A 10,236-nucleotide genomic window follows, 5' to 3' on the forward strand; every position below is an offset into this window, starting at 1 on the left:
GAGACAACCGCTGTTTCTGTTCCTGACGCGGAGACAACCGCTGTTTCTGTTCCTGACGCGGAGGCGGCTGCGCTCTCTGTTCCTGACGCGGAGACAACCGCTGTTTCTGTTCCTGACGCGGAGGCGGCTGCGCTCTCTGTTCCTGACGCGGAGGCGGCTGCGCTCTCTGTTCCTGACGCGGAGACAACCGCTGTTTCTGTTCCTGACGCGGAGACAACCGCTGTTTCTGTTCCTGACGCGGAGGCGGCTGCGCTCTCTGTTCCTGACGCGGAGACAACCGCTGTTTCTGTTCCTGACGCGGAGGCGGCTGCGCTCTCTGTTCCTGATGCGGAGGCGGCTGCGCTCTCTGTTCCTGACGCGGAGACAACCGCTGTTTCTGTTCCTGACGCGGAGGCGGCTGCGCTCTCTTTTCCTGACGCGGAGACAACCGCTGTTTCTGTTCCTGACCCGGAGGCGGCCGCTGTTTCTGTTCCTGACGCGGAGGCGGCTGCGCTCTCTGTTCCTGACGCGGAGGTGGCCGCTATCTCTGTTCCTGACGTGGAGGCGGCTGCGCTCTCTGTTCCTGACGCGGAGGCGGCTGCGCTCTCTGTTCCTAACGCGGAGACAACCGCTGTTTCTGTTCCTGACGCGGAGGCGGCTGCGCTCTCTGTTCCTGACGTGGAGGCGGCTGCGCTCTCTGTTCTTGACGCGGAGACGGCTGCGCTCTCTGTTCCTGACGCGGAGACAACCGCTGTTTCTGTTCCTGACGCGGAGGCGGCTGCGCTCTCTGTTCCTGACGCGGAGGCGGCTGCGCTCTCTGTTCCTGACGTGGAGGCGGCTGCGCTCTCTGTTCCTGACGCGGAGACAACCGCTGTTTCTGTTCCTGACGCGGAGGCGGCTGCGCTCTCTGTTCCTGACGCGGAGACAACCGCTGTTTCTGTTCCTGACGCGGAGGCGGCTGCGCTCTCTGTTCCTGACGTGGAGGCGGCTGCGCTCTCTGTTCCTGACGCGGAGACAACCGCTGTTTCTGTTCCTGATGCGGAGGCGGCTGCGCTCTCTGTTCCTGACGCGGAGACAACCGCTGTTTCTGTTCCTGACGCGGAGGCGGCCGCTATCTCTGTTCCTGACGCGGAGGCGGCTGCGCTCTCTGTTCCTGGCGCGGAGACAACCGCTGTTTCTGTTCCTGACGCGGAGGCGGCTGCGCTCTCTGTTTCTGACGCGGAGGCGGCCGCTATCTCTGTTCCTGACGCGGAGGCGGCTGCGCTCTCTGTTCCTGACGCGGAGACAACCGCTGTTTTTGTTCCTGACGCGGAGGCAGCTGCGCTCTCTGTTCCTGACGCGGAGACAACCGCTGTTTCTGTTCCTGACGCGGAGGCGGCTGCGCTCTCTGTTCCTGACGCGGAGACAACCGCTGTTTCTGTTCCTGACGCGGAGGCGGCCGCTATCTCTGTTCCTGACGCGGAGGCGGCTGCGCTCTCTGTTCCTGGCGCGGAGACAACCGCTGTTTCTGTTCCTGACGCGGAGGCGGCTGCGCTCTCTGTTTCTGACGCGGAGGCGGCCGCTATCTCTGTTCCTGACGCGGAGGCGGCTGCGCTCTCTGTTCCTGACGCGGAGACAACCGCTGTTTTTGTTCCTGACGCGGAGGCAGCTGCGCTCTCTGTTCCTGACGCGGAGACAACCGCTGTTTCTGTTCCTGACGCGGAGGCGGCTGCGCTCTCTGTTCCTGACGCGGAGGCGGCTGCGCTCTCTGTTCCTGACGCGGAGACAACCGCTGTTTCTGTTCCTGACGCGGAGGCGGCTGCGCTCTCTGTTCCTGACGCGGAGACAACCGCTGTTTCTGTTCCTGACGCGGAGGCGACCGCTGTTGCTATTCCTGACGCGGAGACAACCGCTGTTTCTGTTCCTGACGCGGAGGCGGCTGCGCTCTCTGTTCCTGACGCGGAGACAACCGCTGTTTCTGTTCCTGACGCGGAGGCGGCTGCGCTCTCTGTTCCTGACGCGGAGACAACCGCTGTTTCTGTTCCTGACGCGGAGGCGGCTGCGCTCTCTGTTCCTGACGCGGAGGCGGCTGCGCTCTCTGTTCCTGATGCAGAGGCGACCGCTGTTGCTATTCCTGATGCGGCCCTCACCGCGCCTTCTGTTCCTGACGAGGAGGCGGCCGCTATCTCTGTTCCTGACGCGGAGGCGGCTGCGCTCTCTGTTCCGGACGCAGAGGCGACTGCGCCTTCTGTTTCTGACGCGGAGGCGACCGCTGTTGCTATTCCTGACGCGGCCCTCACCGCGCCTTCTGTTCCTGACGCGGAGGCGGCTGCGCTCTCTGTTCTCTGCTCTCTGCGTTTCTGATCATCACTGGACTATATATATCTTCCCTCTCCCAACACTTGGTGTGGTAACATTGTCTTCTGTGGATTTTATGTTCTGGATCCTGGCCTTTGACCTTGTTTTATGTTTTGCTCAGTTTATGTTTCAGTTTATGTTTAGTCTGCCGTGTTGGCTTTTTGGTTTGTTTTGTTATTATTTTGTGTTTAATTAATAAATATTTCTTACCCAGCATTTGGACCCAGACCCCTTTGTATAACGTGACAACGTCATAGTCACTGTTATGTTAGGATTAGCATATTTTTCAGTGGTCTTTTGTAAACACCAGATTTATATAAAGAGGAGGAGGAAACAACGGTGTTTGAGACTCACAGTATGTCATGTCCATGTACAAAAATGTTATTATTCAACTATGACAAGGTAAATACAGTTTTCCATTCTATGGCATCTTCCTGTGGGAGTCATATATGATCTTACCACAGTTTCTCCAGTTTACAGTGAGGATTCTGTAGTACATCAGAAAGCAGCTTCACTGAATCTCCTAGTTTATTCTCAGACAGATTGAGTTCTCTCAGGTGTGAGGGGTTTGATCTCAGAGCTGAAGTCAGAGTAGCAAAACCTTTATCTGTGACGCCACAATAACTCAACCTGTAGAGAACAACGACACACTCTTCACTCTCTCAGATCAGATCAGTTTACTTGTGAATCCATTATTAAAGATAAAGTACAAACTTAAAGCACAAATCAATGTTTGATTGATCATTGGACAGAAGTCTAAAATGTCACAGAAAACACTAAACATGATCATAAAACATTGAAAAAAGGTCTCATTCAAGCATGATAAATAACATTTCCTGTATGCACTATATCTGTATTTTAAGCGAAATATCAGTCTTAAGCAGATCTGTCTTGATGGCATTATGCACTAAATAGCATGTGTGAGTCATATATGATCTTACCACAGTATCTCCAGTTTACAGTGAGGATTCTGTAGTACATCAGAAAGCAGCTTCACTGAATCTCCTAGTTTATTCTCAGACAGATTCAGTTCTCTCAGGTGTGAGGGGTTTGATCTCAGAGCTGAAGCCAGAGCAGCACAACCTTTATCTGTGACGCCACAATCACTCAACCTGTAGAGAACAATCACACACTCTTCACTCTCGCAGATCAGATCAGTTTAGCTGTGAATCCATTATTAAAGATAAAGTACAAACTTAAAGCACAAATCAATGTTTGATTGATCATTGGACAGAAGTCTAAAATGTCACAGAACACTAAACATGATCATAAAACATTGATAAAAGGTCTCATTCAAGCATGATAAATAACATTTCCTGTATGCACTATATCTGTATTTTAAGCGAAATATCAGTCTTATGCAGATCTGTCTTGATGGCATTATGCACTAAATAGCATTTGTGAGTCATATATGATCTTACCACAGTATCTCCAGTTTACAGTGAGGATTCTGTAGTACATCAGAAAGCAGCTTCACTGAATCTCCTAGTTTATTCTCAGACAGATTCAGTTCTCTCAGGTGTGAGGGGTTTGATCTCAGAGCTGAAGTCAGAGCAGCACAACCTTTATCTGTGACAACACAATCACTCAACCTGTAGAGAACAATCACACACTCTTCACTCTCTCAGATCAGAACAGTTTAGCTGTGAATCCATTATTAAAGATAAAGTACAAACTTAAAGCACAAATCAATGTTTGATTGATCATTGGACAGGAGTCTAAATTGTCACAGAAGACAAAACATGATCATTAAACATCCAAAGTCTAATTCAAGGAATATAAATATTTATCTGATATAGATATATGTCTCTTTTAATGCTAAATCTGTTTTATTAATGACACTATTCACTACTTAGATCTGTATTAGTATGGTGGAGTGATTATGTATTGTGTGTGTGTGTGTGTGTGTGTGTGTGCCTGGTATTCATCACGTTGTGGGGACCAAATGTCCCCACAAGGATAGGAATACCAGTAGATTTTGACCTTGTGGGGACATTTCTCAGGTCCCCATGAGGAAACAGGCTTATAAATCATGCACAATGAGTTTTTTTGATGAAGTCAAAGTATGCACAATCTCCTGTGAGGGCTAGGTTTAGGTGTAGGCAGGGGCGCCGCTAAGGGGGGGTAAGTTAGGACGATTCTAAAGGTGCGTTCACACCGGACGCGAATGAAGCTGCAAGCGCGAGTGATTTACATGTTAAATCAATGCAAAGACGCGAATAGGCATCCTGCGGCGCGAAACACGCGAATGAAGCGGCGCGCATTGAGCGTTTCAAGCGATTGCCGCGCCATTCGCGCGAATCAGGCGAAACGCGCAAGTTAAAAAAACTGAACTTTGGTGAAAATCCGTGCCGCGTTAACCAATCAGGAGCTTGCTCTAGTAGTGACAGAGGCAGAAATCCGAAACAACAATGGAGGACAAAATCACCGTTGCTGTCTGTGGTTACTCGGAGCTGTACGATACATCTTTGGACTTTTGTAGAAACAGGAATAAAAAGGATCTTGCTACGAAGAAAGTGAGTGAAGAGGCCGGACAATCTGGTTAGTTTTAAAAAACACTCTTTACTCAATTTGACCTACATATACATACATATTGAGACTACAAGTAAGCCAAAGCTGGCAAATTGAGCTCATTCACCTATTTTACAACTACTTTCCCGCTGACTAGTGGCAGAAGCCCCTCCCATGACGCGAATTCGCGTCTGTTGTGAAGAAAATGTCACGCGCGAATGGCGCGCGTAAACTCAAATGTTCAAGCGTTCAACTACGCGCGAATAGCGCGTTTTTTCCGCACAAGTCGCGTCCGGTGTGAACGCACCATAAGGGCCCATGCCCTTCAGGGGCCCCCAGAGATCTACTTTGCTGTAGTAGGGGGGGCCCAAACTCATATTTTGTCATAGGGCCCAAAATTGCGAGCGGCGCCCCTGGGTGTAGGGTAGGTGTATGGCGATAGAAAGTACGGTTTGTACAGTATAAAAACCATTACGCCTATGGAATGTCCCCATAAAACATGTAAACCCAACGTGTGTGTGTGTGTGTGTGTGTGTGTGTGTGTGTGTGTGTGTGTGTGTGTGTGTGTGTGTTTTAAAGGTTTCTCCTCTATCATCAAGGATAGTAAATTCTGGGATCACCCTCAATGTGAGATATTATTTGTGTATCACATTCCATTACAAAACATCACGCAATAACATCTATCCATTTTCCAATATGCTTTATCCTCTGCAGGTTTGGGGCTGGAGTCTATCCCAGCATCTCAGGTCTCAGGTGAGGGACTCTCTGAATGGATGGCCAGTTCATCACAGGACTCACAAACGACACACAAACATTCACACCTGTGTTTTCTGTCTTATGTGTTCAGATTTACCATTGTGTTTAAAATTTGTTTTGTGGTTGGATTTGTAGTTTTGTTCTTTAAAAGTGTTCTAAGTTTTCAAATTTATTTCACATACAGTTTACTTTACAGTGAGTCATATGATCTTACCACAGTTTCTCCAGTTTACAGTGAGGATTCTGTAGTACATCAGAAAGCAGCTTCACTGAATCTCCTAGTTTATTCTCAGACAGATTCAGTTCTCTCAGGTGTGAGGGGTTTGATCTCAGAGCTGAAGTCAGAGCAGCACAACCTTCATCTGTGACACCACAATAACTCAACCTGTAGAGAACAATCACACACTCTTCACTCTCTCAGATCAGATCAGTTTAGCTGTGAATCCATTATTAAAGATAAAGTACAAACTTAAAGCACAAATCAATGTTTGATTGATCATTGGACAGAAGTCTAAAATGTCACAGAACACTAAACATGATCATAAAACATTGAAAAAAGATCTCATTCAAGCATGATAAATAACATTTCCTGTATGCACTATATCTGTATTTTACGCGAAATATCTGTCTTATGCAGATCTGTCCTGATGGCATTATGCACTAAATAGCATATGTGAGTCATATATGATCTTACCACAGTTTCTCCAGTTTACAGTGAGGATTCTGTAGTACATCAGAAAGCAGCTTCACTGAATCTCCTAGTTTATTCCCAGACAGATTCAGTTCTCTCAGGTGTGAGGGGTTTGATCTCAGAGCTGAAGTCAGAGCAGCACAACCTTCATCTGTGACGCCACAATTACTCAACCTGTAGAGAACAATCACACACTCTTCACTCTCTCAGATCAGATCAGTTTAGCTGTGAATCTATTATTAAAGATAAAGTACAAACTTAAAGCACAAATTAATGTTTGATTGATCATTGGACAGAAGTCTAAATTGTCACAGAAGACAAAACATGATCATTAAACATCCAAAGTCTAATTTAAGGAATATACATATTTAGCTGATATAGATATATGTCTCTTTTAATGCTAAATCTGTTTTATTAATGACACTATTCACTACTTAGATCTGTATGGTGGAGTGATTGTGTGTGTGTGTGTGTGTGTGTGTGTGTGTGTGTGTGTGTGTGTGTTTTACAGGTTTCTTCTCCATCATCAAAGATAGTAAAATCTGGGATCACCCTCATTGCGAGATATTTTTTGTGTATCGCATTCCATTACAAAAAATCACGCAATAACATCTATCCATTTTCCAATCTGCTTTATCCTCTGTAGGTTTGGGGCTGGAGTCTATCCCAGCATCTCAGGTCTCAGGTGAGGGACTCTCTGAATGGATGGCCAGTTCATCATAGGACTCACAAACGACACACAAACATTCACACCTGTGTTTTCTGTCTTTTGTGTTCAGATTTACCATTGTGTTTAAAATTTGTTTTGTTGTTGGATTTATAGTTGTTTTTTTATTTTTTGTTCTAAGTTTTCAAATTTATTTTACAGTTTACTTTACAGTGTGTCATATGATCTTACCACAGTGTCTCCAGTTTACAGTGAGGATTCTGTAGTACATCAGAAAGCAGCTTCACTGAATCTCCTAGTTTATTCTCAGACAGATTCAGTTCTCTCAGGTGTGAGGGGTTTGATCTCAGAGCTGAAGCCAGAGCAGCACAACCTTCATCTGTGACGCCACAATTACTCAACCTGTAGAGAGATGAAAATCATACATGTGAAACACTATCAAACAACTTGCTGTCATAAACAACTCGCAATTCCAATAAAATTTAATAAAATCATACCTTGAGAAAAAAAATGCACATGTAAGATTCATGGGCAAATTTACACTTACACACACACACACACACACACACACACACACACACACACACAAAAGTGAAGACTGGATTAAAACAGCATTTATCTATTAATTAGGTAAAATTGTATTGTTATTGAGTAACAATTAAATTAATGTTATTCATCTTCTAACTGTTTTAACAATAATCCACACGTTGGACTGTGAACTGTCAGATAGTTCATGTGTTTAATATAAGTTTGAGTCGAGCGCTTGTCATTCCAGATGCCATTCTGTAAAATGCCTATATATATATATATATATATATATATATATATATATATATTTTAATGCTTCAAGAAATATTTTACAGCATCACTGTATTGAAAACACATCAAACTGCAGACCACTAAAATAATAACTACAGCACTTAGGATTTATGAGCTTTTAACTTTGATTTTCTTAATGTTTTACCAGTGAAGTGATTGTTCTCATTGATACTTACTGAACTGATCTGGATTCTTTAATCACAGGCAGCAACTTCTGAAGAACTTTCATATTTTCAGTCTTATTATTTACTTTAACAAATTTATTAAGACGAAACTCATTCAGTTCCTCTTCTGATGTCAACAACACAAAAACTACAGCTGACCAATGAGATGAAGAGAGATTGGCTGCACCTAAATTTCCAGATTTCAGATACTGTTGTATTTCCTCCACTAGTGAACGATCACCAAGTTCATTCAGACAGTGGAACAGATTGATGGATTTCTCTGGAGAGTCAATGGTCCTGATCATCTTTTTGATGAACTCAGCTGTTTTCTTATTGCTGTCAGATCTGCTTCTTTTCAGCTTCATTATTCGTTGCAGAAGAATCTGATGAGACTCCACTGACAAACCCAGAAGGAACCGCAGGAAAAGATCCAGATGCCCATTTTTACTCTTTAGAGCCTCATCCACAGCTCTCTGATGCAGCTTAAATAATGAGACATTTTCTGATGAACTGAGTTGAAATAGTTCTATTACTTTAGATGGCAAACTCTGTTTAATGATTGACTCAAACACATTTCTGTTGTGGTTTGTCCAGGAGAGGTGCACATATAGAGCTGCTAGATGTTCCTGAATGCTCAGATGAACAAAGCAGAAGACTTTCCCCTGATACAAGCCCAACTCCTCTCTGAAGATCTGAGTGCACAATCCTGAGTACACTGATGCTTCTGTCACATCAATGCCACACTCTCTCAGGTCTTTCTCATAGAAGATCAGGTTTCCTTTCACAATCTGCTGAAAAGCAACTTTCCCCAGTTTGAGGATCATGTCTTCATCTGTCAGCTTCTTCTCATAGTCCTTCTCACGTTTGATGTTGGTCTGAAGGATCAGGAAGTGTGTGTACATTTGAGTGAGAGTCTTGGGAATCTCTCCACTCTCTGCTGGACTCAACATCTTCTCTAGAACAGCGGCTGAGATCCAGCAGAACACTGGGATGTGGCACATGATGTAGAGGCTCCTGGATGACTTCAGGTGTGAGATGATCCTGTTGGCCAGACTCTGATCACTGATTCTCTTCCTGAAGTATTCCTCCTTCTGTGGCTCATTGAATCCTCGTACCTCTGTCACTCGATGGACACACTCAGAGGGGATGAGATCAGCTGCTGCTGGTCTGGAGGTGATCCAGATGAGAGCAGAGGGAAGCAGATTCCCCACAATGAGGTTCATCAGCAGCACATCCACTGAGGCAGATTCAGATATATTACACAGTTTCACTTTACTCTTAAAGTTCAGAGACAGACGACACTCATCCAGACCATCAAAGATGAACAACACTTTATATTCATCACTGTATATTTCTATTTCTTTAGTTTCAGGGAAAAAGACATGAAGAAGATCTGAAAGACTGAGTGTTTTATTCTTCATCAGATTGATTTCTCTGAAAGGAAGTGGAAATATGAGCTGGACGTCCTGATTCTCTTTCCCTTCAGCCCAGTCCAGGATGAACTTCTGCACAGAGACTGTTTTTCCAATGCCAGCGACTCCCTTTGTCAGCACAGTTCTGATGGCTTTGTCTTGTCCAGGTAAAGGTCTAAAGATGTGATTGCATTTGATGGCTGTGTCCTCTGTTGCTGCTCTCCTGGATTGTGTCTCAATCTGTCTCACCTCATGCTCATTACTGATCTCTCCACTCTCACTCTCTGTGATGTAGAGCTCTGTGTAGATCTCATTCAGGAGTGTTGGGTTTCCCTGCGTCGCTGTTCCCTCATACAGACGATCAAACTTCTTCATCAGATTTGATCTAAACCTGTTGAGGACCTCGTGGCTGGAAAATATTAATATCACATTATTTCATAAGCTTCAGAAGTAAATGTACAGAGCAAAAGGTCTTTGTTTTCTATTTCATGAAATACTAGACATATCATATTGTTTATGAAATGTGTCTGTTATTAATGATACATTTGAGTAATGTGTGATGATGCACTGCATTAAAAAAATCCCAGTTCCCTTCCGGAGGGAACTCTACGCTGCGTCCTGGTTCAGGACACTTTGGGAACTGCCTTCAGCATGACCGGTTCTGAAACAAATGTATAGAACAACGACAGTGAACTTGACACTGGCCGGCGCCAGCCTGTGACATCATCAACAGGCGCCTGCTAGTATAAAAGCAGGTGCCTGAGAGCACAACACCATCTTTTTGTCTTCAGAGTCCTCTGTTCTAAACGAGTGAGTACAGCGATGCCTAGAGAAAGAAAACTGTTTAGGAGGTGTGCGGATCCGTGTCAGAGAAATCTGACACTTGATGACGCACACGAC

General features: G+C 45.1%; 1 protein-coding gene across 1 annotated transcript; it reads right to left on the minus strand.

Annotated features, from left to right (window-relative positions):
- Positions 1-7,932: 7,932 nt before the first annotated feature.
- LOC141325790 (NLR family CARD domain-containing protein 3-like) lies at positions 7,933-9,762 on the minus strand. The gene is made up of 2 exons (XM_073834522.1): positions 8,911-9,762; positions 7,933-8,799 (listed from the first exon to the last, which is right to left on the minus strand). Exons 1-2 carry the CDS (start codon positions 9,709-9,711, stop codon positions 7,933-7,935), a joined length of 1,668 nt encoding a protein of 555 aa, XP_073690623.1. The 5' UTR covers positions 9,712-9,762.
- Between the last annotated feature and the right edge of the window lie 474 nt (positions 9,763-10,236).

Source organism: Garra rufa, chromosome 2 (assembly GCF_049309525.1).
Source record: "Garra rufa chromosome 2, GarRuf1.0, whole genome shotgun sequence".
NCBI lineage: Eukaryota > Metazoa > Chordata > Actinopteri > Cypriniformes > Cyprinidae > Garra > Garra rufa.

Coding starts and splice junctions, on each gene's coding strand:
- LOC141325790 (XM_073834522.1), bottom strand. CDS start 9,711: ATGAAGAAGTTTGATCGTCTGTATGAGGGAACAGCGACGCAGGGAAAC. Junction 8,800..8,910: donor ACATCATGTGCCACATCCCA/GTGTTCTGCTGG, acceptor CTGATCCTTCAG/ACCAACATCAAACGTGAGAA.